General features: G+C 42.4%; 1 protein-coding gene and 1 non-coding gene across 5 annotated transcripts in view; both read left to right on the top strand.

Annotated features, from left to right (window-relative positions):
• Positions 1 to 3,522: 3,522 nt before the first annotated feature.
• On the top strand, positions 3,523 to 3,633 carry LOC113910610. Its single transcript, XR_003516122.1, has one exon. It is a non-coding gene; the product is annotated as a U6 spliceosomal RNA (small nuclear RNA).
• Positions 3,634 to 6,589: 2,956 nt separating this feature from the next.
• Positions 6,590 to 13,412, top strand: part of GABRA5 (gamma-aminobutyric acid type A receptor subunit alpha5) — a 93,474-nt gene continuing 86,651 nt past the window's right edge. The window contains exons 1-3 of one of the 4 annotated variants that reach the window (XM_027570991.1): positions 6,590 to 6,832; positions 8,389 to 8,448; positions 8,839 to 8,998. In XM_027570991.1, the coding sequence (XP_027426792.1) occupies positions 6,673 to 6,832; positions 8,389 to 8,448; positions 8,839 to 8,998 (380 nt within the window). In that variant the 5' untranslated portion in view covers positions 6,590 to 6,672. Of the gene's footprint in view, positions 6,833 to 6,872; positions 7,106 to 7,312; positions 7,363 to 8,000; positions 8,020 to 8,388; positions 8,449 to 8,838; positions 8,999 to 13,412 lie in introns of those variants that run through there. The other 3 variants (XM_027570992.1, XM_027570993.1, XM_027570994.1) reach the window with 3 other exon arrangements.

The raw sequence follows: 13,412 nt of genomic DNA, 5'->3' as shown, positions 1-13,412 counted from the left end.
ACCCGAAGGGGTACGTGTACCCCAATGTTTATAGCAGCAATGTCCACCATAGCCAAACTGTGGAAAGAGCCAAGATGCCCATCGACAGATGAATGGATATAGAAGAAGTGGTATATATACACAATGGAATATTATGCAGCCATCAAAAGGAATGAGATCTTACCATTTGCAACGACGTGGATGGAACTGGAGGGTGTTATGCTGAGTGAAATAAGTCAATCAGAGAAAGACATGTATCACATGACCTCACTGATATGAGGAATTCTTAATCTCAGGAAAGAAACTGAGTGTTACTGGGGTGGTTGGGGGTGGGAGGGATGGGGTGGCTGGGTGATAGATATTGGGGAGGGTATGTGCTACAGTGAGCGCTGTGAATTGTGCAAGACTGTTGAATCACAGATCTGTACTTCTGAAACAAATAATGCAACATATTTTAAGAAAAAAGAAAAAGAAGAAGATAACAGGAGGGGAAGAAAAGGGGAGTATGTCGGAGGGGGAGACGAACCATGAGAGATAATGGACTCTGAAAAACAAACTGAGGGTTCTAGAGGGGAGGGGGGTAGGGGGATGGGTTAGCCTGGTGATGGGTATTGAGGAGGGCACGTTCTGCATGGAGCACTGGGTGTTATGAACAAACAATGAATCATGGAACACTGCACCAAAAACTAATGATGTAATATATGGTGATTAACATAACAATAAAAAAATAAAAAAAAAAGAGAAAAAAAAAAAGAAGTCCTAGCCACAGCAATCAGACAACAAAAAGAAATCAAAGGCATCCAAATCGGCAAAGAGGAAGTCAAACTCTCACTCTTTGCAGATGATATGATACTGTATGTGGAAAACCCAAAAGACTCCACCCCAAAACTGCTAGAACTCATACAGGAATTCAGCAAAGTAGCAGGATATAAAATCAATGTACAGAAATCAGTGGCATTCCTATACACCAACAACAAGACAGAAGAGAGACAAATCAAGGAGTCGATCCCATTTACAATTGCACCCAAAACCATTAGATACCTAGGAATAAATCTAACCAAAGAGGCAAAGGATCTGTACTCAGAAAACTATAAAATACTCATGAAAGAAATTGAGGAAGACACAAAGAAATGGAAAAACGTTCCATGCTCATGGATTGAGAGAATCAACATTGTGAAGATGTCAATGCTACCTAGAGCAATCTACACATTCAATGCAATCCCCATCAAAATACCATCCACTTTTTTCAAAGAAATGGAACAAATCATCCTAAAATTTGTATGGAACCAGAAGAGACCCAGAATAGCCAGAGGAATACTGAAAAAGAAAAGCAAAGCTGGCGGCATCACAATTCCGGACTTCCAGCTCTATTACAAAGCTGTCATCATCAAGACAGTATGGTACTGGCACAAAAACAGACACATAGATCAATGGATCAGAATCGAGAGCCCAGAAATGGACCCTCAACTCTATGGTCAACTTATGTTTGACAAAGCAGGAAAAAATGTCCAATGGCAAAAAGACAGTCTCTTCAACAAATGGTGTTGGGAAAATGGGATAGCCACATGCAGAAGAATGAAACTGCACCATTTCCTTACACCACACACAAAAATAGACTCCAAATGGTTGAAAGACCTAAACGTGAGACAGGAGTCCATCAAAATCCTAAAGGAGAACACAGGTAGCAACCTCTTCGACCTTAGCCGCAGCAACTTCTTCCTAGAAACATTGCCAAAGGCACAGGAAGCCAGGGCAAAAATGAACTCTTGGGATTTCATCAAGATAAAAAGCTTTTGCACAGCAAAAGAAACAGTCCACAAAACCAAAAGACAACCGACAGAATGGGAGAAAATATTTGCAAATGACATATCAGATAAAGGGCTAGTATCCAAAATCTATAAAGAACTTATCAAACTCAACACCCAAAGAACAAATAATCCAATCAAGAAATGGGCAGAAGACATGAACAGACATTTCTCCAAAGAAGACATCCAAATGGCCAACAGGCACATGAAAAAGTGCTCAACATCGCTCGGCATCAGGGAAATCCAAATCAAAACCTCAATGAGATACCACCTCACACCCGTCAGAATGGCTAAAATGAACAAGTCAGGGAACGACAGATGTTGGCGGGGATGTGGAGAAAGGGGAACCCTCCTACACTGTTGGTGGGAATGCAAGCTGGTGCAACCCCTCTGGAAAACAGTATGGAGGTTCCTCAAACAGTTGAAATTAGAGCTACTGTTCGATCCAGCAATTGCACTACTGGGTATTTACCACAAAGATACAAATGTAGGGACCCGAAGGGGTACGTGTACCCCAATGTTTATAGCAGCAATGTCCACCATAGCCAAACTGTGGAAAGAGCCAAGATGCCCATCGACAGATGAATGGATATAGAAGAAGTGGTATATATACACAATGGAATATTATGCAGCCATCAAAAGGAATGAGATCTTGCCATTTGCAACGACGTGGATGGAACTGGAGGGTGTTATGCTGAGTGAAATAAGTCAATCAGAGAAAGACATGTATCACATGACCTCACTGATATGAGGAATTCTTAATCTCAGGAAAGAAACTGAGTGTTACTGGAGTGGTTGGGGGTGGGAGGTTTGGGGTGGCTGGGTGATAGACATTGGGGAGGGTATGTGCTACAGTGAGCGCTGTGAATTGTGCAAGACTGTTGAATCACAGTTCTGTACTTCTGAAACAAATAACGCAACATATTTTAAGAAAAAAGGAAAAGAAGAAGATAACAGGAGAGGAAGAAAAGGGGAGTATGTCAGAGGGGGAGACGAACCATGAGAGATGATGGACTCTGAAAAACAAACTGAGGGTTCTAGAGGGGAGGGGGGTAGGGGGATGGGTTAGCCTGGTGATGGGTATTGAGGAGGGCACGTTCTGCATGGAGCACTGGGTGTTATGAACAAACAATGAATCATGGAACACTGCACCAAAAAAAAAAAAAAAAAAAAGAGCAGAAGTATATTGTAAGATTCATATACCATACATGAAATGGTATGTTACTTAAAGGTAGACTATGTAATACTTTAAAGGTATCTATTTTAAACTCTAGAACAACTAGTAAAAACAAAATAAAATAGATATAACTAACAAGCCAGTAATACAGAGAAAAATGAAATGAGAATAAAAAAATCGTAAATCTTTATAAAAACCTCAGTTGGTTCCATTTGCCAAGTAATTTAAGTGAAGGGGTCAGGCTAAGTGTAAAAATAAATAGACTACACTGTTCTAAGAAGCCCATTCCCAATATAAGTGGAGCGGGGTAGGGTGAGAGGATGGGAATGTATGCTTATTACTGCTAAATCTACTTTCAATTTTTTTCTCTTTTAAGAAAAGCCAGAAATCTAGAGTATTTGCTTACTCATTCCTTTGCTTACTTATTCATTTATTTATGTGAAACCTGGTTTTTAATTGTTGTTTCTGATTTATTTTAAAACAGTACTGGCTGATTAAAACATGGTCATAGTCTATATGTAGCCTTCAGATGACTATCATGAGAGTTCTAATTTAAATAAGGTGACTGCTCGATTTGGCAACACATATACTAAAATTGGAATGATACAGAGAAGATTAGCATGGCCCCTACCCAACGATGACACACAAATTCATGAAGTGTTCCATATTTAAAGATAAACAAACAAACAAACAAATAAGTGAAAATAAAAGAAATAAATGAATTAAAAATACAGAGTGTGCTTTCTATGAATGGAGCATTTATTACATAGCGTACCTTGTACCTTCTACCCTGTTCCTACTCTTTCTTTTGCTTTTTCTGATATTTTCTGTCCAAATACTTTTTTCAGAGTCCAAATCAAGCACCATCTTTCCCTCGGAATTTTCCTTCTTCTTCTAATCAGACATGACCTTTTTTTTTTCTTAACAATCAAGATTCTTTTGTTTCTGTTTGGGCAAAACACTTAAAAATCTGCTTTGAATACCTGAGAATCAATCAGTTTATTATTCCATTAATGAAATAACTCAAACATTTATTAAATTCCCGCCATGGACTGGCACTGCAATGTTCTTACCTGCTTTTAGCCTGGATTTGCTTCCTCCCAACACTCTTTCTCTATACAGTTGCCAGGGTGGGTCTCTTCTAGAATCATGTCTTTCCCCTGACAAAACTATTCAGTAGCTCCTTCTTGTTTGCAGGAGGAAGTTAACTCCTTCTCCACATTTCCTGTCTTCTTGTACCTGGCCCTTGTATATCTGCTTCATCTTACCTCTTGGTTTCTTTACCCTGATTCTTCATAAACACAAAATTACCTACAGTCCCATAAAATTGCCTTATTCTATACAAGTAGGCTCTTGGTTTAGGACATCCTCCACTCAACTTGTCAAGTTCTGCTTCCTCATAGTGACACTCGTTCTGGGTTTTAGCCATCTCTACTACACCTACCCACATAAACAGAGCCTCCCTTCTTGGTCTCTGTTTTGGATGGTACAGAGTGGGTGTTATTGGGGCAAGTGGTCCACCCATCGCCCAGTTTCCCCAAGTTCAACTATTTTAGGCTCTCACACTGGAAACTAAATTCTTAGTGAGACTGGTTAACCCTGAGGTTATGTGGAACTGGGGTGCCCTCTACTGCTTTCCAGAACTGTAACTATTTTGCTTTATGTCATTCAATAAAAGGGAAAATGCTAATGGAACAAATGGGAATTCAGCTGATAAACTGTTATTTCTCAGGGCAAACATTGAATTCTATATCAAAATAAACAAACACATTAAAATGGTAATAAATATTCTTCTAAATATGAGTTTCTATATAATTTCGATATGTCACTATTTCACTATCCCCTCAGGCCCACCTAACCTAAGGCTCTGTTATATGTTCATAAAAATTAAGAAGAAAGACTGGGTTATCATTTCATCACATGGAGGAGGTAAGTATCTAAGCGACATGCTTAAATACAATTTTAAAGATTAGATTTTATTTAAGATAATTTCCATATGTTCAATAATATGCACTGAAATTAAACTGATAGAAAACATACCCAAAACATGGAAATTTTAAAATTAATTCATCAAAAGAACATAAATTCACTTACAGTGGATATTTCATTATTTGTCAATGATACCCTAATAAGGTATTATTGTGAAGATTCAATGTTCATACCTCTCACTAATCCAAAAGTAATCTCTGACTTGTCCACATTTTCTTTTTTTTGCAAAAATTTCTGAATAACCTTGTTTCATAATCTAGAAAGCTTTAAATTCACTAGTTATTTGAACTCTTTCATTTGCCTTATGCTGTTTAATCCTGAGAGAAAAGTAGCTGTCACTGGTATATCTAAATCTAGAATTCTAACACCTAAAAGCTGAAAATTACATTAAGTTGATTCTGATTGTTTTTAATTTAATGATTTTGACTGTCAACAAGCCTATCTCAGTGATTGGTTTTTTGAAAAATTAGAAAATGAAGAAATGTATGTGTTTAAGTTAATCAGTTTAGAATCAGAAAAGTTCAAATGAGCATTTTATCTAATTTATATTTCATGCAGAACCACTAAAATCAGAATTATTTAACACTGTGGCTAAATGTATATCCAGAGTAACACCTCCTGTATATTTGTGATATTCATACATTTTTTTATGTCCTGTTCAGAAATATATTTACAATTACCCATTTCTGAAGAATCTCAGAATTTTTGAAATGTGCAAAAGTACCAGCAGGTAACTTAGATTTGGAATACATGGTATTAGGCACAACTGAAGAATAAAGTAACTTCACATCCTGAAAGATTAAAGATCCTTTCCGGAGCAGAGTTAGAGATTTGCCTTTTCTCACAATTATTCTGTTAAAAGTGACTATTAACAATGCAGTGTCACAAAAGCTGTGGAACGATAGTATAAGTCTCATCATTTTCTTGGTGGTTTAACTTTAAATCTTGATCATTTTCTCTCGGATGTTTTCATAGTCAAGAGGCATCCACCTCCTGAGGAAACAAGATGCTGCAATCTGAAAATTAAGGACTGTGCTGGCTTTTGCATCCATCTTGTTTGTGCTGCTTTAAGGGGACCCTATTTCCTTACAGTTGTCGTTAGTGCCACCTCTCAGGATCTGCACCTCTGAGACAGAGACAGACATAACCCCACAACCCCAGTACTGAAACCTACATGTGCATGGGTACCAGCGGCAGTGCAGTGCACCCATGTCCTGGTCCCAGGAGCGCTCCTTGGGGGAGCTTCCTCCCGCTTAAACCCAGAGCTGCTCTCAGGTCTTCAGACCCACAGCCCCTTGCTATCGACACACGGTTTCTTGTCAATAAATAACACTACAGGAAAAAAACAAAAAACAACAAAAAACAAAAAACAATGTATATTGCGATTAGGTAAGTGTTTAATTCTAATTCTAATCCAGTTTTGCTCTTTCCCTCCCGTAGCAATAAATTACAGGTAAAAAAAAAAAAAAAGAAGCCTCATAAAGGAGTTTCTTCCTTAAGAGAATAGGAGATGAGAGCATGACGGAGTGTGAGGACTGAGGAGGAACACCAGGTTAGGGAGGTACTCAGATTTGGACCTAAAGAGAAAAACTCAGAGCAACGGCCTCAGTCTACCGCTTTGCTGACAGTCCCCCTCCACCTTTGCTGTAAAAAAGGGAAGCCAGTGGTTATTACAGGAGGCACCAAATATGCTCCTGAAGGCCTTCAAGAAACTTCAGATATATGGCCTATCCCAAACCAGGCCAAGCGCGGGCCCTGAGCCCTCCCCCTCTGCTGAGCCGGCCCGAGGGCGCATTTGGTGAGAGTCTGGCGGCCTCTACCGGAGCGCCTCTGCAGAGGAACGTTCCTCAAACCCAGAGACGACATGTGGCGCTCAGGAGAGGTGAGAGCGAGCGCGCGAGTGCACTGGGGGCGCGGGGGGATCTGCAGCGGGGCAGCGCGCGGCCTCGGGCGCGGCGCAGAGCGGAGCCGCAGGGCGGCGGCGGGAGCGCGGGGCGGCGGATCCGCTCGGCCGGGGAGAACTGGGCAAGTTCGCGCTGGCAGCATGGGGCGGTGACGCCGCACTGGCCTTCCGCGCCGGCCAGCCGGGCGAGAGCAGGCGGAGGAGGAGGAAGACGATGCACCCTCGCCGACGGCTCGCTTCCCTGGCAGTGGGGTAAGAAGATGCAGGCGAGGGTGAGAGGAAGGGCGGCCCCAGCGCGGCGCGCACCCCTCCCCTCGGGGCTCTGGAGCCTCGAACTGCATGGCCGGGGAGGGGAGGTGGAGAGCGGGCGGGGCGCCGCGGGCGGCCGGGAGCGCAAACTTTCCCCCGGCGACTGCGGGGGCAAAGCCAACGCGGGAGGGCGGGGGCGGGCCTGAGCTGTACAGCCCGGCCGGACGGGGCACCGGGGCTCACCGGGCGCGGGCCCGCTGGTAGGACTTGGGGTGTGGGGACACCCGCCGCCGCCGTCCCTGGAGCCGGAGGGGCGAAATCGCCCACCTGGAGGGCCCCGTCAGCCCCGGGGCTCTGAGGCGCGCGGCGTCCCGGCGCTGCTTGCGGGGTGGGCGCGGACTCCGCGGGGGTATAGCGGGTGGGTTGGGCCGGCTGCTCGAGGCCGGGGGTCTCGGAGCCGCCGCTGCACAGAGCGCTCCTCGCGGAGGAGGCTCAGACCTGAGGCTGGAGCAGTGGAGGTGTGAGAGGGCCAGAAGCGAGAGGGGAAGGGTCGGCGAGCAGGAGGCACTGGGCGCGCTGCAGCTGACAGGGTGGGAGGCCGACGCTGCCCGGCAGCCGGCGCCAGGTTGGCCAGGCTGCGGCTCCGCAATGCCGCCCCCGCGCCCACCTGCGCCGGCAAGCCCCCGCTTTGTGGTCAGGGGGCGGTGGGAGCGGAGCCTCTCTTTGGGGGTCCTGGCTGAGGGCTGAGGGCAGCAGGAGGCGCCGCCCCGGCTTCCCGCATGCAGCGCCGAGTGCTAGCCGCCCGGAGTACGGCCCGGGTCAGGCGACAAGCCCCAGGACGCGCCCAGGCGACCACCGCATGGCACTCTGCCTTTCTCGACATGAGGGCTTTAGCTTCTGAGGTGGAAGTACCTGTTGTATGTTTCCCAATTCCGGAGTTTGCCTGGGGTCTCCTTGGGAAAATGTTCCTTGTGAACACGCGGTGTTCCTCTATCTTGTGCACCTATTTGCGTTATGCGCATATTGAGAAATATGTGCCTTAGGTAAGGTTAGTTGCAGAGCCCAGGGACTTTGCCTGCCTGGACTTCAAATGCATTAATTAGGGCCCAGCACAGAGATGAGAGACTTCCCCAAATGCAGTGATTATTAAGTTATTTAGTTATGGGGACAGAATGCTGAGAAAGTGGGCAACCCTCTCTTATAAGCAGTTCTTATATTATCCTGATCCTGTAGATTTGTTTCTTAAATGTGCCTTTTTTCCCCTCTTTCCACATACTTTCTCTCAGCACCTTGCAGAACAAGGAGTAGCTTGCTGGCTTTGAACGCGTGGCAAATATTTCAGAAAGGTAAAATGATTCCACTTGTGGATTTGACAGATGCAAAAAACAGTTAATCAGATAACTTCAAACATTTATTCTAATAATAGGAGTAATGGGTCATTTGGTAATATGCTGAAAAGTAAAACACAGTATTTGAAACGTGTAAAAAAAAATTAGAATGAGTCTGCACTCTGAGTAATACTCAAAGTGGAAACTGAGCCATATTGTAACTCCTTTTCATGCCCCAACTTACTGCCCAGTGGACATAGCTAACAAGCCCATGTGGAGCTGTGCTGGGGAAGGATGGCCAGGTTCCTTTCTTTGTAAATTGTGCATGCTGGCCGTATGATTTGATTTCAGGAACTGTGACACAAAAACATTCATGTTATATGCTTTCCCCCTTTGTGTACCTTTCAGCTTCAAGATCAAGTTGGAGAAAGGAACAGTTATTCTTACAGATTCATCTGCTTCAACTATTATTCTCATTGGGAATGGACAATGGAATGTTTTCTAGCTTTATCATGATAAAAAACCTCCTTCTCTTTTGTATTTCCATGAACTTAGCCAGTCACTTTGGGTGAGTTACCATTTATGCTTTCATTTTATGGGTTTGGTGCACAAGTGCCTTTAAGAAACTTTGTTGACTAGTACACCAGCAAACCCTCACTTGCATCTTTGCAGTCCCCTGCCCTTCCATTTGTTGTAAATAAATAGTCCTTGCCCTACCCCACACTCTCGTTTTGAGTAGGGCTGTGCCACGTGTGGGGTCTCTGAAGTGAGTCAGAGGAAAGAGACAGATTATGTTTTCAGAAATGCAAGCAGAGGTGGTTTCAGAGTCAGCTGTGTTCTCTCCTAATCAGGTTAAAACAAGATTCCTAAGTTCACATGCGTGAAGGACACTTACTGATTGTTAGACAAGACTGTTCAATGTTTTGGTTGCCCTTCTTGGTTCCATTATGCAAAGGAATTGCCTTGAAAGCCAAATCCATACTATGTGGTATTGACAAGGACTTGCAGTGGGTCCTGGCCTGAGCCAAAGGCCTTAAACAGTGGCCACCTGAATGCAGGTGCAGATACTAGGAACTACACGTGTCTGAAGATCTGCAAGATACACCAAGGCATCAGGCATTATCGATTCCTTTAAGCTCTTTCACATTGACCTTTAGTATTGGCATACTGATTATGATCCTTTTTTGTTTTGTTTTGTTTTCATCAAACTAGGGGTAACCAACATTCCAGGCAAATGTTCTTATAGGTACTGATGTTCCTCCTCTCCTCCCTAAAATTGTTCTGGCTAATCAAAAGGATTATAACTTGAAGTTGATGGGGTATAATTAAGAAATTAAATTTCATGACAAAAGTTGCCCAGCACTTGTTCTGTAAAAATCAGTTCTAAAAGTTCCACAGTGTACTCCACACTCAGTGTAAATCATGGAGGGATCTTGAGCACACAGTGGCTCTTCTACCCCCCAGAGACCCCTTCTCTCTGGCCAGTAAGGAGGACCCTCCCAGGTACATGACATTCTCTGTCCTGTGGACATTTTCTGCTCTTCTGATCTTTCCAGGTCTCTACAGAAGAGAGAAACTGACCATCCCCAGGTGCCATGGCTGGTAAATGCCCACACTGGGACTGTAATCCAGGTCAGCCAGGGACATGCCCATCCCTCAGCACTGTGAGGGGGGCAGCACGTGCATGCTGACAAGCACAGGACATCCTGTGCTGCAGCCCTTTCAGCCAGAGTACTCCCTTGGGACAGGGCATTCGTTGTTATTCTTGCCTTGCTGATCATCTTGACTTGACATCTCCCCTATTCTGCCTTCAATTTCCTTATCTGTTCAATGAAACTTTTCCTTTCCCAAGTCTCTCCCAGCTGTAAAATCCTATAAACTGTGATGTTCCTGGTCTTCCCCTGAATGAAAACTTTGTAACTGAACTCATACACAGTATTCAGATTTCCAAGTTAATACATTAGGTAGTTAGTATGTTTACTGACATACTGCATCTATTTAGCAATATTTCAGAGGTGAGGAATATGCTAGGATTGGAAACATTTTCTTTTTAAGATTTTGGTTGAATATATTATCATGAATTTGCATTCTGTAGGCATGAAGTTTCTACACTCCCTGGTGGCTACAAGTCTGAAATACGAAGTAATGTGCATATATGGAGGTTAGCCATTAGATGCAGCTATGCTTTATTTCTTATTTAATTTGGCGGCTTTCTGAGGTCAACTTCCAAAGAAACATAATTGTTATTTTCCAGAAGCTAACACTGAACAAGTGGTATAAGACCCTTCAACCTCCATAGAGAATTAGCCGTGGGAGAAGTTTTGAATTTTAGATATATGCTCAACAGTCCATCCTAAAACAATGCCTACTAACTGCAGAAAATCTGGGAGACACAGAATATCACATAAAAAAAGAAAATGTCCTTAATTCCACCACACAGAAACAATCATCTTTTATATTTTGGTGTCTTCTTCCATTTGCTTCTATGCATATTTTTATACATTTGGGATCATATTGCACCTTCAGTTTCATACTGTGCTTTTTTCATGCTTTTTTTGTTATTACAGTTTCTTTAAAATATATGATTTAAAAATGGATGAATATTATTACAGTGCATGAATGCTTCATCATCTGCTACATCTCTAATTTGGGGTGTTTACATTCTTTCTGATTATGCTGTTATAAATTTCCCTATAGCGAACATATTTGGCTTTAACTGTTTTAAGTATTTGAGACCATTTCTATTAGAAGATATTCCTATAAGTGGATTTTACATCAGGTTCCCTGAGTGCTTTTAGATCGTGACCCTGTGTGTCCAGTTGGCATTCAGTGAAGTAGGGTCTCTAGCAAAGTGGAAAGGTAGGTTTCAAAAAGTCTGGCTAGCCGCAAAAGCCATTTCAACATCTGGGAGCACAAGTTTCTATTGATTTTCCTTCTTATACAAGGAGCCTTCTTATGCAAGGTTCCTCTCACTTGCTTATTACTCTAAATGTACTTAAGAATGACTTTGTTAAATTGCAAAGAAACTTTCATTAACACTCATTTGGCTTAAAATCTTGACAGAATAATAGCTATTGCAATATGGAGCATGTATTGCTTTGTTATCTGTTTTAGGTAAATCCTAGGAGGAGCCTTAGGAGCTAAGCACCATTAGCCCAATCTTAGACTCTGGGAAGGTAAGAGGGAGGGAGAGCTAAGCCAGCCAGGAACTTCTAGGATTTCTTACTTAGCACTCCTTAGTGATTGCTCCCCAGAGCTTGCTGGGCAGGTCTGAGTCAGACCAATCTTTAGAAGAGGGGAACGTAATCTGGAAGGCATTCTCTGCATTGGGGTAGAGAGAGTTTTCTGTTCTGAGATTGGGGGGGGGGAAGAGTGGTGGTAAGCTCTGTCATTTCTCCCTAAAGAAAGAATTTGTTTGATTGGGTTTCAGAGAAAGATGAAAGGGGAAGCATGCAAGGCCCTAAATTTGAAAGTTTCGGGACAAGAGAAATACTGGCTCCTGCAAATGTATGAAAGAAACCAGACAACTGGTGGAGGGTAAAGAGGGTTACAGAAGACCAGTCAGGGAGCAAAAGGAAAGAGGCAAATGTGAGCTTTTGTGCATATACTCAGTGTTTGTGACAAGTATGTGGATTTAGCAATCAGAAAATTTATAAATGTGATAAGTAAAATATATTTGGTGATTATGTAAGATAATTAACGTGAAATTGCTTTGAAAATATACGAGTATTGTTTCTTTTGCTTCTCCCGATTTGATCAGAGTCACCAGAGTCACCAGAATAGCCTTTATAATTCTTTTATTGGTTTTAAGTTATATAACAGAGCATGAGTCAAACATATAATGGGACAGAGGCCTTATTTGACTGTCAGCCTTAAGCTATGTCACGTTTAGAGACGTGGTATTATTTGAAGCATTATAATTATTTTAACAAAACCAGTAATCGGAAGTGCACAGTATCGAAAAACTAGCACAGAAACGATATTTGAATCAACGTAATCTCCAAATACATAATATTAAATTTAAACTGGAATTAATTTATCATTTGAAAAATCACACTTCATCGGACTTGACTGACCAGTGATAATTATAAGATAAATTTGAGGATTACCAACTTAATAATAAAGTAAAATCTCTTTCCATTCATTTATTTGTATTAAATATATTTAAGGGTTTATCTATTGGAAAAGAACAACTGCATTAACATTTTATTACATGGGAGCTACAATTCAAATATACTTTAGAAACCATGTTTTATAATTGGTAATTAAAAGCAGATTCTTGTAGAAGTAACTTATGAACACGAACAGATAAATTTATTCTTTATCTGTCTACATGAGTATGCTAACCTGGACCTTTGGTTTCGTGAAGAGAGCTTTCTCATACACTCTCTCAAGGACGGTTCTTTTCTTTTAACTGGAGCAGAAAGTACATTCTCTCTGAATCATTCAAGTACTCACAATGTCTTTTTAAATGGCAAGTTCTCTCTTGTGAATCCCCAGATGGCAAGTTCTTCCTGCACCGTAGCTGCAGGTTCATGAGGCCCAGGACAAACGGTCATTGTAACAATTATAAAAACACATCAAAGCATCACCTAAGCAGTTAGACCACCTGCAGGTGGTGGGACATCTAAGTGGAGGCCCCAGGGATGGCCAGAGATCAGAAAGGTAGTTCCCCCATATAGCAAAAATTTTAGGTGACTAGGACCTTGCTACAGGGTAATACCCAACATTTTTTTAAGACAAAAAAAAAAAAACACTTCCAAATTATATGCTTTAGAGAGGAAACTTTTAGCATGTTTGTCATGCCAACAGGCAGTGAGCTAAGCAAAGCTTAGAAGGACAGTCGGCCAGTGCCGACCCAGCCGACCCGGTCTGGCGATCAGCTCCAAGATGAGTCACTGGCTTGGTTCAAGGGGAGAAGGAGAATGTGGGCTTTTGGATTTTTACAAAGGTGCAATTGCATAACATGCATATTTTAATTG

The sequence above is a fragment of the Zalophus californianus genome, chromosome 6 (assembly GCF_009762305.2).
Source record: "Zalophus californianus isolate mZalCal1 chromosome 6, mZalCal1.pri.v2, whole genome shotgun sequence".
Lineage (NCBI taxonomy): Eukaryota > Metazoa > Chordata > Mammalia > Carnivora > Otariidae > Zalophus > Zalophus californianus.
The sequence above is the reverse complement of the archived record's forward strand: the minus strand, read 5'-3'. Positions and strand labels throughout refer to the sequence as shown.